The sequence below is a fragment of the Dipodomys merriami genome, unplaced genomic scaffold (assembly GCF_024711535.1).
Source record: "Dipodomys merriami isolate MVZ:Mamm:240054 unplaced genomic scaffold, mDipMer1.0.p SCAF_4, whole genome shotgun sequence".
NCBI lineage: Eukaryota > Metazoa > Chordata > Mammalia > Rodentia > Heteromyidae > Dipodomys > Dipodomys merriami.
This window is the reverse complement of record NW_027205603.1, coordinates 19,803,940-19,821,432: the sequence shown is the minus strand read 5'-3', so window position 1 is coordinate 19,821,432 and position 17,493 is coordinate 19,803,940. Positions and strand designations below refer to the sequence as shown.

The window sequence follows — 17,493 nt, the reverse complement described above, 5'->3', positions numbered from 1 at the left end:
GGTGTTATTTTGGATGCTGTTGGCCCATGTTAAGAATATTGCCATGGTAAAGATCACAAAGGATTTATGTAGGTAGAATACAGAAGAAAATGCAAGGACTGAGCTGAGAGGCACCCCTATGTTAGATTAGAAGATGCTGAGCATAGTGGCACACACCTGTCATCCCAGCTTCATGGTGAGTACAGGTAAGAGGATCACAGTCTAAGGCTGGCCCAGGGCAAAATGTGGGCGACCTTACCGAAACCAGCTAGAACAAATAGGTCTGGGGCATGCCTCAAGTAATAGAATGCCTGCCTACTAACTGAGGCCATCAGTTCAAGACCTATCAAAATAAATAATAAAATTTAAAATACAAAGCCAGGCACTGGTGGCTCACGCCTGCAATCCTAGCTACTCAGGAGACTGAGATGAGAGGATCACAGTTCAAAACCAGCGGAGGCAGGAAAGACTGTGAGACTCTTATCTCCAATTAACTCCAAGAAAACTGGAAGTGGCACTGTGGCTCAAGGTGGTAGAGTGCTTGCTTTGAGCTGAAGAGCTCAGGGATAGTATCAGGCCCAGAGTTCAAGCCCCACAACTGACAAAACAAAAAAACAAAAAGACAACAACAAAAAATCTTAAAATATAAAGATCCATAAAAATCTAGAGGGCTGGGACTGGGAAGGTGGCTCAGTGGTAGAGCACTTGCCTTGCATGCACGAGGCCCTGGGTTCAATTCCTCAGCACCACGTAAGCAAAAAAGAAAAAAGCCGGAAGTGGTGCTATGGCTCAAGCGGTAGAGCGCTAGCCTTGAGCTGAAGAGCTGAGGGACAGTGCCCAGGCCCAGAGTTCAGGCCCTATGACTGGACCCCCAAAAAAATAAAAATAAAAAATGTAGAGGGCTGGGAATGTGGTTGAGTGGTAGAGTGCTTGCCTTGCATTAATGAAACCCTGGGTTCAATTCCTCAGTACCACAGAAAAAGTGGGAAGTGGTGCTGTGACTGAAGTAGTAGAGTACTAACCTTGAGCAAAAAAGCAGCTCAGGGACAGTGCCCAGGCTCAGAGTTCAAGCCCCAGGACTGGAAAAATAAATGCAGTTAACAGCTTGTAAAGGAGCTGGGTGTGGTGGTGCACGAGTAATCTTAGCACTTGGGAGGCTAAGACAGGAAGATTATGAGTTTGAGCTCAGCCTGGGCTATACAGTGTGACTGACTCAAAACCAATAGGCAGTACAAGGCTGTAGACACCTGTTATCCCACCCGCTTGGGAGGTAAAGGTGGTAGGATCACCTGTCTTGGGGGGGTGGGGGTGGGGAAGGGAGAAGCACAAAACTATGTGAAGGGGAAAAAAAAGTAAAAGTAACAGTAATTTGACTGAAGTGGTAAAGCATGTGCTCAGAAACTGTGGTTACAATGCTGGGTGCTGGTGGCTAACGCCTGTAATCCTAGCTACTTAGGAGGCTGAGATCTGAGGATTGTGGTTCAAAGCCAGCCTGGGCAGGAAAGGCCATGAGACTCTTAACTCCAATAAACCACTCAGAAACCCAGAAGTGGCTCTGTGGCTCAAGTGGTAGAGCTATCCTTGAGCTGAAGAGCTGAGGGACAGCACCCAGGCCCAGAGTTCAAGCCCCATGACTGACAAAAAAAAAAAAAAAAATGTAGGTACAAAACCCTGCTTCCAAACTCCAAACATAAAGAAGATAATGTTTTTTGAGTGTGTATATATGCTGATACTGGGGTTTAAACTCAGGGCCTGGATGCTGTTCCTTAGCTTTTTCACTCAAGGCTGGTGTTGTACAACAGAGATCTGTTCTCACTGGGCTGAGGACTCATGAATCAAGGGATAAGCAGGCCATGCTGGCCTTCTGAGGTTCCAGGGGAAGTCCCTTTATTACCTCTTGCTAGCTTCTTGGACTTGCTGGAACGTCCTAGAGTTACTTGCTCGTGGCAACATCATTTCAACCTCTGCCTGCAGATAATGTTCTCTGCGTTTCTTCCCTTCCTTATGAGTACACATCAGTCCCTGTAGGAAGGTGAACTTTAATTCAGCCTGACTTCATCCTAACTTCATCATATTCACAAAGACCCTTTCTGCTAAAAAGGTTATATTCATAGGCTCTGACTGCACACTTCCAAACTACAGAAACCGAGTGAACCAGAGGAAAGTGGCTCAGGCCTATAATCCTAGCTACTCAAGAGCCTGAGATCTGAGGATAGTGGTTCAAAGCCAGGCCAGGCAGTCCATTAGACTCATCACCAATTAATCACCAAAAAAAAGCCAGAAGTGGCGCTGTGGCTCAAGTGGTAGAACACAAATCTTGAGCCCAAAAGCTCAAGGACAGTGCCCAAGCACTGCGTTCAAGTACTGGCATACAGAAAGGAAAGGAAAGGGAAAGGGAAAGGGAAAGGTGAAAGGAAGGGGAAGGGAAGGAGGGAAGGAAGAAAACCATGTATAAACTATAATCAGTAGGTAACTAAATACAATTGGTTATATAGATGGTTGGTTTTACATGCAAACTTGACTGAACTACTGGGTGCCCAGCTAACTTGCTAAACATTATTTCTCAGTGTGGCCGTAAGGATGTTCTGGAGGACACTGACACTTGCAATTCACAGGCTGAATAGATCATTTTCCATCAAAAAGTGGAACTGTTGGGCTGGGAAGGTGGCTCAGTGGTAGAGCGCCTGCCTTGCATGCCTGAGTCCCTGGGTTCGATTCCTCAGCACCACATAAGCCAAAAGAAAAAAGCCGGAAGTGGCACTGCGGCTCAAATGGCAGAGCACTAGCCTTGAGCTGAAGAGCTGAGAGACAGTGCCCAGGCCCTGAGTTCAGGCCCCACAACCGGACCAAAAAAAAAAAAAAAAGTGGAACTGTGCTGGGCGCTGGTGGCTCATGCTTATAATCCTAGCCACTCAGGAGGCTGAGATCTGAGGATCGCAGTTCAAAGCCAGCCTGGCCAGGCAACTCTGCAAGACTCCAATTAGCCACCAGAAAACAGAAGTAGCGCTGTGGCTCAAGTGGTAGAACACTCGCGTTGAGCTGAAGAGTTTAGGGACAACACCCAGGCCCAGAGTTCAAGCCCCACAACCAACTACAACACAAAAGTAGAACTATGGCTCAAATGGTAGAGTGCTAGCCTTGAGTGAGAAAGCGCAGGAACAGTATCCAGGCCCCAAGTTAAGCGCCAGGACTAGCACACACACACACACGTGTGCCCATGTGTATACACACACATATGTGCGTGCATATACACATACAAAATGGGAAAAAAGAATTAGCGATTTAGCCTTTTCCTTCCTCTGCTTTGCAAAGAATTTCATATTGCTTGCTTCAAGGAATACCAGGTTATATTAGAATTTGAGAGATCAAATCTAACTGCAATTAAAATACTCGGTCAGCAGTGAGCCTGACTTTTCTAGAGTGAAGGTTGTTGACCTCCTAAAGATTCAACCTCTCAAGAAATGTCAGCTGGCTCCCTTCCCTTGGACGAAAACTACCAAAAAGATAAAAATAAAAAGCTGGAAGTGGAGGTGTGGCTCAAGTTGTAGAATGCTAGCTTTGAGCAAAAAGCTCAGTGATAGCTCCCAGACCCTGAGAACAAGCCCCAGAAAGACTTTAGGGCAGTGCACAGAGGCTGATAAGACTTGTGAATGTAACTAATCCTGTACCTGTATGACCAAGTTTACTGCATGCAGCACTAGTCAACTAGCCACCTTGTGGATATGTGGATAGAAGTGTGTTTGTGTATGAAAATGAGTATTAATACCTCCAAGTTTTCTTATCTTCTTTTGTGTGTCAGCTCCAGGGTTTGAACTCAGCAACTTGTGTCGTTGGCTTGCTTCCTTTCTCTCTTTTTCTTTTGTGCTGGTCCTTGGGCCTGAATTCAGCTTGGGTGTCATCCTTTTTGCTCAAAGCTAGGTCTCTACCATTTGAGCTACAATGCTACTTCCAGCTTTTCCGGTGATTAATTGGAGATGAATCTTTTAGACTTTCCTGCCAGGTCTGGCTTCGAACATCAATCTTCATATCTGAGCCTCCTGAGTAGCTAGGATTGCAGCATGAGCCACCAGCACCACCTGGCTTTCTCACAGCTGGCACTCTAGCATTTGTACTATGTCCCTGGTACTTTTTCAAATGCAAATATGACCTACATATTCCCCGGCTTTAAGTCCAGGTAACTAGCCATTCCTATCCAAGTTGACAGTAGCTTCCCATCTCGGGGTCTTTGCTGTTTGTTCTGTGTAGAAAAACTCTGCCTCCTCCTTTCATTCCCCACCTTTGCACATATTGTTCTCCAATTTTTATCACCCAGAGACATGTCTGCACCAGCAGACATCTGGAATGATAGGACAGCTACACGACAGAAAGCTCCACGTGGACACATCACACCTTTGTTGCTCACTGCAGTGCTCATAACTAGCACTAAAATGCGGGCACTGGTGAAAGTTCACTAAATGAAGAGAGGAAGAATGAAATATCTGAGTCATGGGTAGGGTGCGGAGGGACTTTCTAGAAGTGCAGTACCACCATTTCAGACAAATCCCAGCTCCCATGAATTAGATAAGACTCCCATGTTAGATAACATAAGGTAAGAATGTCCTTAGAATTTCTTCACTGACACGCTACTACATAGCTATCTTGAATCAGTAGGCCTCTCCTAACTTAGCTACAGCTCTTACTGCTAATAAACAAGTTCACATCTTCACTTTGGCCTTGCTCAACCAAGAATTATTGTTGAAACAAAAAAAATTAAGAGCCAAGATTGGGCAAAAAGCCAAACAAGAGTGACAGGCATGGAGTTCAAGGCCTTGACCAGCATCAAAACAAAACACACACACACAAAACCAGCCAAAAGATTACTCATTGCTACTAATTAGCTCAAAAAGTGCCAATTTTAAGTACATTGTAAAATAAATGTTTTATATTTGTATATTTAAAGGATATTATCAAGCTCAAACACTGTCACAAATCAGCTGTGAGCCAGAAAAAGTCACTGATATTTACATTATCGTTAAGTATTTTAATAAACTAAAATGTTTATATACATTAACTAAAAACAAATTTTTATTCTTAGAAGAAAAACTTATAGAGTCCTGGATTCCATATAGAGATGATTTGCGATGTCCACAGCTTTGAATGGTATTTAAATTCAGGTTCTGCATCATATGGTTGAGTCTCCTTGGTTTTCTATTCTACAAAAAAATTGTTTTAGAATTGCCCATTTAAAAAGATTATTTAAGCTGGGTACTGGTGGCTCACGCCTGCAATCCTTGCTACTCAGAAGGCTGAGATCTGAGGATCATGGTTCAAAGCCAGCCCGGGCAGAAAGTCCAGTTAACCACCAGAAAAAGTGATAGAGTGCTAGTCTTGAGCTGAACAGCTGAGGGACAGCATCCAGGCCCAGAGTTCAAGCCCCACGACTGACCAAAAAAAAAAAAAAAGACTAGCCAGGCTGGGCATCAGTGGCTCACGCCTGTAATCCTAGCTACTAAGAAGGCTGAGATCTGAGGATCGTGGTTCAAAGCCAGCCCAGGCAGGAAAGTCCATGAGACTCTTCAATAAACCATCAGAAAACCAGAAGTGGCACTGTGGCTCAAGTAGTAGAGCACTAGCCTTGAGCTGAAGAGCTCAGGGACAGCGCCCAGGCTGAGTTCAAGCCCCACGACTGACCCTCCCCCCTCCAAAAAAAATTATCTAGCCAAGCAGAGGTGGCTCACATCTATAATTCTAGCTACCCAAGAGGCTGAGATCTAAGGATCTTGGTTCCTTTCCAAAAAGGAAAGTGTATGAGTGATTTTCAATTAACCATCAAAAGCCAAAAATAAGAGCTGTGGCTCAAGTGGTAGAATGCTAGCCTTGAACACAAAAGCACCCTGGCTCTGAGTTCAAACCCCAGGACCAGCACCCCAAAAAAATTGTCTAGAGATTAAACAAAATATTTAAGTTGGAAGCACTTGTTACTGTGTATTCAGTAAACGTTTAAAACAATGAACAGAAATGTTACAGCATTATAGTAAAGTTTGCAAAATAAGACAATCCTCACTCAGGGTGTGTTTCATAAAAGTAAAGTTTAGAGCAATTGGACTAGACAATAGAAAAAATCCCCATCTACAGTACAGTGAAAAATATGTAATTTCAAAAGAGTCTACACTGGTTGGTGGCTCAGGCCTGTAATCTTTAGCTACTCAGAAGGCTGAGATCTGAGGATCATGGTTCAAAGCCAGAGTGAGCAAGAAAGACTGAGACTCTTAACTTCAATGAACCACTAAAAAGCAGGAAGTGGAAGTGTAGCTCAAGTGGTAGAATACCATCCATGAGCAAAAAAGCCAAGAGTGCTCAGGCACTGAGTTCAAGCCCCATTACTAGCACATACACACACACACACAAACTATTTCAAAAGGAAAAGGATGAAGGGATAGAGGCATGGCTCAGGTTGTAGAAGGTCAGTCAATGAGCAAGAGTGTCAAATCAAGAGTCTGAATCCCAGTCTCAGACACAAAACAAAGGATGACACGTTGACAATGGCTAGCTGTAATTGGCTGTAAAATGTATTAATCATTTAAAAGGGAGAATTTTGCTCACATGATTTCTGTGAGAGTGGGAAAGCCCTCCTTGTCACCAGCTACTTCTTTTCCAAGCTGCCCAGCATCAGCCACAGCACATTCCAATCACCCAAGCTGACTGGAGATGCAGCTCTTACCACTTGTCTGTAGGGAAGCATGCGCACAGCTCTGCACTGTGATTCTCTGGGTCTTGGTGGGCATACCTGCCTCTTCCTTGTGGGAGCTTGTCTTCAATAGGGTAGCACTGTGGACAAAACTCATTTCTGTAGACCTCAACACAAGGGTTGTGTCCATTTTCAATACATTTTCTTGACAATTAGATACCAGGATAAGACTTAAATTTAATATAAAGACTTTTGAAAAGGAACCAATCTGGAAAACTTAGCAAGTTATCAAAACAAAGGTTTTGCTTTTTTCACAGTGGATGTACAATATCATATGGTTGGCCATTGTTTCTTCTCCAGGTGGAAAGGTAAAGCAAGAAATACAGCAAGTAAGTCATTATAAATCCAGTAATTTTTAAAACACTTAAAAAAAGAGACAAAGTTAGAAAAAGTGCAATTGAATAAACCAATCATAAAAACCCATTTTTCAACAGCGAGAGAAATTTAAATATGAACCACGTGAGATGACGTCAAGTAATTATTCTTTATTTGCTGGGAATAGTTGTAGTTTGGTTTTTCATAAGGCCTATCTGTTAAAGATACAAACAAAAGTATCATAAGTGAAATAGTTGTGAGATATGCTTTATTCCAGGCTAGAAAAAACCCTGTAAAGCTATGAGGACTGTGGGCAGATAGAAACATGATCAAACAAAGTGTTCAACATGTCTGCTGATGTGGACCAAATGAAGTAATGGAATCTCACATCCTCCCTAAGGAGCACTGTTGTGTGTGCCATGCAGACTGAACCTGCTTGTCAACAATGGGGAAGGAAGGGGACAAATGACAAAGAGGGCGAGCTGGAAAGAACTGTGAAATCACAGAATTTTCTACAACTCAGGGGAGGCAGAGTGAGCATTATCATTCTAGGTCAGAACTGATGTTTCATGAGCACAGAAGATAAATGTGAATGAAATGTGAATGGAAAGTTCCTTCTATGCCAGGTCTGAGGTCACTACCTATCTCCCCCCTGCTTCTTTCCTATGATAGCATAGCACCAGAAACTATATTTTTCAATATGCAAAATACTCAGGGGTATTATTGTTCTACTCTTTAAATAAAGCATGTTTATGCTAAATGCATCTTTATGCAGACAGGACATTTTCGTGGAGTTAACAGAAGTCCAAGTGAATTCAGCTACTCGGATAAGAAATAAAACTGGAAGCTCAATGGCTTACATCTACAAACTTGGGGGGCCGAGATCAGGAGGATCACGGTTGAAGAACAGCCAGGGCAAAAAGCTGGTGAGACCCCAATAAAACTGAACCAATAAAAGCTGGGCATAGTGGTGTGTGCATCATCCCAACTAAGTGGGAAGTATAAATAAAAGGACAGCAAGCTAGGCCAGTCCAAAAATAGTGAGAACAAAAAGGCCTCGGGGTGTGGCTCAAGTTGTAGAGCAACTGCCTAGCAAAACAGAAGGCCTTGAGTTCAAACCACAGTACTGAGAAAACAAAAACAACAGCAACTAAGATTGCATCCACTGCTTGGATGACTCATGAACATTTATATGTATTATTTTGTGGCCAACTTGATATTCCAACCACATAAAAAAAGGCATTCTACTTCTTTATTTTTTTATTTGACAAGCAGCAATATCATGTTTGTCATTTTAATGTAGATACAATTATTAGGTTATCTGTCATATTACAATATTTAAGTTCTTATTTTATGTCCTTTAAGATACATTAAAAAAAAAAACACATCAACTGCAAACGTGAAGGGGAGAAAAAGCATGGTACCCAACCAAATTTCCACATTTCAGCAATACTTCACTCATTCTTTAATAAAGTTTTAAGAAATGTCGTGATGACATGAGCTGGAAATATCTCTAGGCATTTTCTTTGACGCTCATGACGTGGCACTGGTGATGTTGTAAACAGCAGAAAACAGGGGCTGCCAAATGACCAAATTATGGAGGCACAGGCCTGCTTTTTCCCACAGGAACACACCGAATGGTGATGCAATGATCTTCTCACATCCACATGGGGGACAGTGGCATCAAGCGACATAGCTGTATTCATCTGCGGATGCTTGGCTGCGCTCAATGTACTGTTTGTCTATCAGAACTTCAATACATTTCTTAATCATGCTGATACTGGGATTAAACCTAGCTCTTGATTGACTAATCACCTGTATAGTAAGAGACACAGGAAGTCAAGCTACTGTAAATTATTCAACTATAACTAACCACTTCCAACCAATCAGCTGAAAGGCAGCTCAAACTGCTTTGAGATGTTTCAACAAACAGACCTAATCCAATAGTTTTATTATTTTGTGTGAGTATGTGTGTGTGTGTGTCTGTGTATACACACACACACACACCAGTCCTGGGCTTGAACTCAGGGCCTGGGGGCTGTCATGAGATTTTGTGTTCAAGGCCAGTGCTCTACCATTTCCAGCTTTTTGGGTGCTTAAGTGGAGATACAGGCTTTCCTGCCCAAACTGGCTTTGAACTGTGATCCTTAGATCTCAGCCTCCTAAGTAGCTAGGCTTACAAGCATGAGCCACTGGTGCCCATAGCTCAATAGGATACGTATGAAATAATATTAATTAAACTACTGAAAAGATAAAATGAGTAAACCTGCTACAGCAAGTGAGTAAGTACTGTGGACACTCTTAAATTGTTTACACAAAGCAAGGCAGGGTACAGGGAGAGAGAGAATCAGATCTAGTCAGCTTGACATGAAGGTCAAAAACATATTTTTTGTTCAAAGTAAGGGACAAAATTCTATTGCTTTTATTGTGAAGGAATAAAAGTGCAGAATATAGATATGGCAAAATCAAATAATGTCTGTGCATAATTCATGACACTATAAATTAAGTAATGTACCAAAATAAACATTCTGTGAGCTTAAATTCCCTTTTAGCACCAGTTCCCAGTACCTGTACATCAGGATTTCTATACACATACCCATGGAGGTGTGTGCATGCTGTTTGGTATATGTTTTGTTGCACAGTACTTCAGTTGTGTGTACTTGTTCCCTGTTAATGTCACTTCCACAAGAGCTGCTACATCCCAAGCCCTCTGTACTGCTCAGGGAATTGTATACAGAACAAAATGACTACTTCCTTCAATAACTGGTCAAGAGAGTTTTTATTCACGTATCCTGAGAGTAGTAAATGTTCCTCTTTTTTCCTCATTTTCCCCTACTTTATTCTATTTGAAAATATAACCTTACTAAAATAAATTAAAAAACAACAACAAAGCCCAGCACTGGTGGCTCAGGCCTGTAATTCTTGCTACTTAGGGAGCTGAGATCTGAGGATCATGGTACAGAAGTAGGCTGGGCAGGAGAGTCAGCCTTGAGATTCCTATCTCCAAATATCCACCAGAAAATCAGTGGCACTGTGGCTCAAAGTGGTAGAACATTAGCCCTGAGCAAAGAGTTCAGGGATAACACCCAGGCCCTGAGTTTAAGCCCCATGACCAACAACAAACAAACAAGAGATTAAATAAATTGGCTAGGTTAAGAACTCTAAATTAAAGCCAAAGCAAATTTTACTTTAAACCCTGAAATCGTATGTGAGTACTGTTCTCCTAGCATCAACAGTACCCCTCCCTTAAGTATTGAGGACTTCCTCTTCTTACCTCTTGAATAAGGGCATTGTGCCGAAGCACTTTCCGTGCTTTCATTATACGCACTATAGCAGCCTGGAGATACATTTTCCGGTCCTCATCTACAGCACTTCTAGTCTGCTCCATTTCCTGTTTTACACACAAAAAATAGCAGATAAGACACTCAGTGAATTTTTTGTGTGTGTGTGAAAATACTGTACAGAGGGGTTACAATTACATGGGCAAGATAGTGAGTACATTTCTTATCAAGCATTGTAGCCTCCTCCTTTGTTTCCCCTTCCCATCCTCCCTCTGCCCTCTCACCCAATCCTCCCTCCCCCCCCCACACCTCCCCCATCACCAAAGTTGTAAAGTTCGTTTTCGACATAATGACTTGTACATCTCATTGTTGCAATGTGTCCACCTGTATCCCTATTTAAACGATTTGTTTTTTCCCTTCCCCTCCACAAATTTATACCGACATTAAATACAGTGAAAGCAGGGGTTATACTGTGGGGGAGGGATCATTGAACTTTTTAAAATTTATCAGTGAGTTAATAAAAATTTTAACCTATACTGAGGATCATATTTATATACTAGGCTATGTCTAATGTCATATAACCAATGCTTACATTGGGTTACATTTATTTTGTATTAGAACGTTATTTTTAAATGTACACTACTATAATTAACTATAGGATAATATAAATGGTAGTAAGCAGGATGTTAGCAATGAAGAACAATACATTTCAAGACCTATCAATGATTACAAACTGTGTCACAATGCTGTTAGATATGATTACAGCAAGTGCAGTGACAGGTCCTGAGTGCAAACTGGCTGGGGCTATGCGGGGCTGAGTTCTGTCTGGCTCAGAGCTGCTACCAGGAAGAATGGGACAGAAAGAAGCTATCTCCACAAAGCTGAGAAGCACAGAAAAGCAAGGCAGAGGAATAGGAGCAGGGATCCCATGGGAGCTTTTGGGCCTAATCCAATCCATGTATACTGATTATTATTTTTTAGCTTGCAGAATCACTGTAGAGTTCAAAGTTCACAGTAATGAATGCACAAGTATATTCTCTTGCAGGACAATAAGTTCTTGGAAAGAGAATGATATTTAATATACCTTCATATTCTACCTTGAGACTCGGGACTGAACACAGGAGCCAATGGCACAATCTGTCCCCCACCAAAGCAATAATCTCTGCCAAACTAAAAGAATCAAGAACTACTCACACCAGCTCATCCACTCCTTTTGTTTTTTCTTTTTAGTGCTTGTCCTGGGTTGTCACTGAGAACCTCGCTCTTTTTCCTTCCTTCCCTCCCTCCTTTCCTTCCTTCTTCTCTTCCTCCCTTCCTCTTACTCTTCTCCTCTCTCAGAGCCTAGTACTCTACCGCTTGAGCTACAGCTTTACTTCCAGCTTTTTTTTTTTTTTTTTTGGTGGTTAATTGGAAGGAAAGTCTCACAGATTTTCCTGCCCAGGATGGCTTTAAACAGCAATCCTAAAATCTTACCAATTTGAGTATCTAGAATTACAGGTGTGAACCACGGGGGCCAGCCCAAATCATTCCTTTGTAAAAACTACATCACTGGCAAAGATTTCTACTTACATCAAGGTTGCCAAATACAAAGAATAAACCAGCATAGATGCACCATATTATTAATCTGCATGTACAAAACTTTGTATCATTTCAGCATAAACTGGACTTAGAAAGTTATAAAGTTCAATGTTTAAATATTTCCAAAACAAAAAGCATTCAAAAGCACTTGCCTGTGGTGTGTCTTTCTGCATTGATGTAGTAATTTTAAATTTTGTTCTTTTACTGCTGAAGTTCATATTTAATGAAAATGAAGAGTCTGCATCGATGTCTTCCTAAATTTAAAAATACATTTACAAAAATAATTTACTGCATATATGAAATGATCAAGCATAAAACTAAACTCATCATCTCTAACATTATGAAGATTATTCAATTTCAGTAGAAGTAATCATTTTCTGCTTAATAAACAAGCAAAAAGCAATTCCATTTGGGAGGGATAGGGAAGGATGAAAGGGATGACATTGATCAAGATGTATTACAATCAAAAACTGATTGGTTCAATTGTAACTCCTTTATACAACTACTGAAATACATCTAAATATAATTTAAAGCAATTTCACTACCTTTGCTTTTTAAAGTGAATAGGATTTAACATTATAATTTTTATAAAATATCAAGGCTTGCAACTTTTCTATTGCCCTGTTTTGAAAAAACACCAACCAATCTTGTTCCATTTTTTGAAATGGAATGAAGAAACCTTTGGGGGATGCTATTTTGTAGAGGAGGGAGACAATGAGGGGTGCAATGGATTGGAATACAGTGTAAACATGTAAAGCTGTAACAATGGACCCTTCTCATAATGCATATAAGCCAATTTAAATAATTACCAAAAAGATATATATTCACTGAAGAAAAATGCTGCAGTAACAAAATATTTCTGGGTCCCCAGGACTGCAGAGGGTGAAGGTAGGAAGATCTCCTGACGAGAAGAGAGCTCTGTTTCTAATAGCACAAAGCACTAATGCTCCATGACCCTCGTATGATGAGATTGATCCTCCAGTCATGGTTTATTTGTTCTTTAGAACAACAATTTCTGCCACAGGTTTAAGAAAGTCTCATAGCTGGGCGCCAGTGCACACCTGTAATCCTAGCTACTCAGGAAGCTGAGATCTGAGGATCGTGGTTCAAAGCCAGCCCAGGCAGGAAAGTCTGTGAAACTCTTATCTCCAATAAACTATTCAGAAAAAGCTGAAAGTAGCTCTGTGGCACAAGTGGTAGAGTGCTATCCTTGAGCACAAAGAGGTTCAGGGACAGAGTCCAGGCCCTGAATTCAAGCTCCAGAACTGGCAAAAAAAAAAAAAAAAAAAAGCCTCTTATATCATCCCTTAGTTTGTACCAGTATGTTTCACTGGAAAGTGAGGTGGGGGAAAACCCTACAATGCTTGCGATGCACAGATCATGCTGAACTCATTTTTCATGTAATATCACCCAGTTTCTCCTAAGAGCACTGCACCTATCAACAAATCTCAGATTTGCAGTTCAGCACTTCAATAAAACACATTCACTTCTACCTTGCTTTGTAGGTACCACTTGCTATTTGGGAAACACCAGCAGCTCATACCATGATTTAAACACCTGACAATAACTGACAGGGCTTCTCTGCATACCGAGCCATGTGACACAGGAGTGGGAATTGGAATTTTCTGCTCTTTGAAATTTTTATCATCTTCTTAAGTTTCTTACTATTTTTAATGGTGCTTGTTCAAAACGCATGTAATTAATCTGCAAATAAGGCAGACTTATTGCAGCAGAATTTCTCTACCAGCAGGATTAATTAAGAAGCACATGCCTGATGGATCAATTCTCAGAGATAACCGAAGAAATTCTAGTAAGGAAAAGTACAAGAAAGCACTCTATATTGTCTTTTGTAAATATCTGGGCAAAACTGTTTTAAGATAAAGCACTTGGTTGTTAAACAATAAAATGAACTAATTTTAATAACTAAGATATCAACATTAAGAACTTAATATTCTGCTAAGATTTGAAGACAGAAAATAATTTCTCAAAATTCAGAAAATTAAAAGAAATTTTAAGTTAAGAAAAGACTTTTGCAATCTACAGTTGTTCCATTAAGGTTAAAAAAAAAAAAGGAATGCTGGGAAAATGAATGAGAAAATCAATCATCTTCTCAATAAAAATGAAACAGGCTCATGCCTGTAATCCTAACAATTTAGGAGGCTGAGAGCTGAGGATTGCAGTTCAAAGCCAGCCAGGCAAGAAAATGCATGATAATTCCAATTAAGCACCAAAAAAAACAGAAGTGAAACTGTGGCTCAAGTGGTAGAGCACTAGCTTTGAGCAAAAGAAACTCAGGGACAGTGCCTAGGCACCTGAGTTCAAGACCCAAGATCAGCACCCAAAAATAAATAAATAAATAAAATTTTAAAAAAGGGAAATGGTTATTCTCTCCCTAAAATGACCTACTTTGTCTACTCAAAGCCTATTCCTTTCCAAGTAAACTCCCATATTATCTTCACTACAAAAAAAAAAAATTTAAATGAAACATCACTTATAAGAATCTTTTCTTGGGCTGGGAAGGTGGTTCAGTGGTAGAGCGCTTGCCTTGCATGTATGAGGCCCTGGGTTCAATTCCTCAGCACCACAGAAGCAGGAAAGAAAAAGCTGGAAGTGGCGCTGTGGCTCAAGTGGTAGAGCGCTAGCCTTGAGCTGAAGAGCTGGGGGACAGCACCCAGGCCCAGAGTTCAGGCGCCACGACCGGACCTTTACGTCAGACGGGTAATGTGCCCACATCATAACAAGGTTCAGAGGGAGGCACATATCACACAAGCGCGTGAGAACCCAATCATCACGCTTATGAACCAGAAAAGGATTATCTTTTCTTATGAGTACAATAATCTGAAATTATCCATCCCACATTTGTTTTTTAAATCATTTAGCAGTGAGACATACAGCAACAACTTGTTGCTAGAAAAAGAGTCACAAAGAAAAGAAGAAATACAAAATTGGCTTGTTATACTTATGAAGGCTATTAAAAATACATGGTGATTAACTACCACCAAACATTAAAGTTCTTGAGAGTATCTGGCATGGAGCCCCACGTGAAAAATATGTGCACATGTGGACCTTATTAAACAACTAAATACATGGAGGAAACAACAGGGGGTGGAGGGAGAGGCTAGTTTAAAATCCCAGAATCTTTAGGTGGTGACCCTTTTACAAGTTTTCAGTCAGCTATCCCAGTGTAGGACAAATAAATGAAACCAGTAGAGGCACTTAGGCAGTGCTCTCTTTGACTCCAGAAGCTCCAGCTGGTAGAACTATAGCTGATTCACACACCTTCCAAAGCACAAAGGACAAGGTTGGGAAGGTGGCTCAGTGGGAGAGTGCTTGCCTTGCATGCATGAGCCCTGGGTTCAACTCCTCAGCACCACATAAGCAGAAAAAGCCAGAAGTAAGTGGCGCTGTGGCTCAAGTGGTAGAGCACTAACCTTGAGCTGAAGAGCTGAGGGATAGTGCCCAGGCCCAGAGTTCAGGCCTCAAGACCGACCAAAAAAAAAAAAAAAGGACAAATTACCCCCCCCCCCCCGTTTTTGTTTTTACTACAAAGATTCCATGAAAAAGTTTTTCTATTGATGCTTAAAATTCCTTGGGAAAACTGCCACATACCTTTTCTGAGTCATGGTTAATCATTTTCACATCTAGTAATGATTTGATTGTTTTGGTCAGCTCCTTTTCATTCATCTGTGTGCTGTCTTGAAGCTCTTTATAGCTGACAGTTTCACTGTTGTTAAAGGCAAGAAGAACTGCCATTTGGTATGTTGTAACCATGGCAACATATGGTTTGCCCAAATAGTTCATTTTAACTTCACCTACAATTTAAATAAAAATTAAGACAGTAAGCCATCTATTCAAAGAAATATTTCAAAATTACATGTTATTTCAGCATGTTTTTCTGAACAAGAGAAGGATTATTCCATGGTGTTTTGGATTGCAGGATGTAGGAATGTTACTAGTTTTGAGTATACAGTAAAACAGTTAACCTATCCTATCTTTGCCAGTGGGCTGAAACAATGTATAAACCCTAAAAAGAAAGTTACACTAATAAGTTTTAGGCAGGAACAATGCTAAACAAGGTAGAAGACAGACAAGGGAGATGATCCTTTGTCAATAGTAATGCCTTATAACCAGCCCTTTTTCTACCTGGTTGGATCTGAACAAAGCTCAAGCATATGGGAGGTGTACACTGGAAAATGCTTCTGGGGCACTGTCTAAGCTATAATTCTGCCAAAATTTAACAATGGTATGTCATCATATGTAATTTTCTCATCTCCAACTTTAGAGGTAAACAGGAAGGAGAGACAAATAGGTGGACCCATTCTTTTGTCCAGTATTACAAAAATATTCTAGATTTTAAACTACCCTGGGAGCAGGAAAATCAGCAGGTTTTAGGTATTCCATTAATGTGCAGCTTCCCACGGAGACAGCTGCATGACCTTACCACATGGAAAACTTGTAGCAAACAGGATCACAAATATGTACACCTTCTAAAACACTAAAAAGATCAAAGAACTGGGTTCCAATGACTCACACCTGTAATCCTACTCAGGAGACTGAGATCTGAGGATCAAAGTTTAAAGCCAGCCCAGGCAGGAAAGCTAGTGGATCTCTTATCTTCAATTAACCACCAAAAATCCAAAGTGGAGCTGTGGCTCAAATGGTAGAGTGCTAGCTAGCCTTAAGCAAAAGCAGCTCAGCAATAGTGCCCAGGCCCAAAGTTCAAGTCCCAGGACCAGCATTAAAAAAAAAAATCAACTTCCTAAAGGGTGAAGTTGTGGTTATTGATTACAACACATGCACGTGCACGTGCACACTCACAAATATATACACAGAGCCTGTGTCACTGGACTATTTAATAGAATATAAATTAAACCAGCATGAGATTTGGTCGGTCATGAGGCTTGAACTCTGGGCCTGGGCACTATTCCTCAGCTATTCAGCTCAAGGTAAGCACTCTACCGCTTGAGCCAAAACGCCACTTCCAGTTTTCTAGTGGTTAGAGATAAAGAATCTCACAGACTTTCTTGCCCAGGCTGGCTTTGAACCATGATCCTCAGATCTCAGCCTCCTAAGTAGATAGGACTACAGGCATGAGCCACCAGCGCCTGGCAAGATTTGATTTTTAAACTCTTCATTTTAACTCAAAGAAGCTGTATTTTAGGGCTGGGAAGGTGGCTCAGTGGTAGAGTACTTGCCTTGCATGCATGAGGCCCTGTGTTTGATTTCTCAGCACCACATAAACAAAAAGAAAAAAAAAGCCAGAAGTGGCGCTGTGGCTCAAGTGGTAGAGCACTAGCCTTGAGCTGAAGAGCTGAGGGACAGAGCCCAGGCCCAGAGTTCAGGCCCCACGACCAGACCAAAAAAAAAAAAAAAAAAAGAAGAAGAAGCTGTATTTTATATGAAATGACTCCCAGAGGCCACATACAGCTCTGAAATAATTAGTAATGCTGACTCAACACTTCCAAGTTTATTCATCACATAATTAAAAGTCTCAAAGAATATAAGTTAATTCATTAACAGTATTATCGTACAGATTCCTACATTCACTTTATTAATATTATCATTTATATCTAAGCTTTCATGAAAGTGATGCTTAGAAACATTTTTCAGAAT

General features: G+C 41.0%; 1 protein-coding gene and 1 non-coding gene across 5 annotated transcripts in view; both read right to left on the bottom strand.

The window, feature by feature from the left end:
• Nucleotides 1-17,493, bottom strand: part of Cul2 (cullin 2) — a 120,608-nt gene that overhangs the window by 23,085 nt on the left and 80,030 nt on the right. For 3 of the 4 annotated variants that reach the window (XM_069990652.1, XM_069990651.1, XM_069990650.1), the window contains exons 18-21: nt 15,490-15,692; nt 12,033-12,134; nt 10,296-10,412; nt 8,269-8,836 (exon numbers count right to left, since the gene is read on the bottom strand). In XM_069990652.1, coding sequence (XP_069846753.1) covers nt 8,705-8,836; nt 10,296-10,412; nt 12,033-12,134; nt 15,490-15,692 — 554 coding nt within the window. In that variant the 3' untranslated portion in view covers nt 8,269-8,704. Of the gene's footprint in view, nt 1-8,268; nt 8,837-10,295; nt 10,413-12,032; nt 12,135-15,489; nt 15,693-17,493 lie in introns of those variants that run through there. The other variant, XM_069990654.1, reaches the window with a different exon arrangement.
• Nucleotides 14,589-14,693, bottom strand: LOC138806400 (small nucleolar RNA U13). The gene has a single exon (XR_011365844.1). It is a non-coding gene; the product is annotated as a small nucleolar RNA U13 (small nucleolar RNA).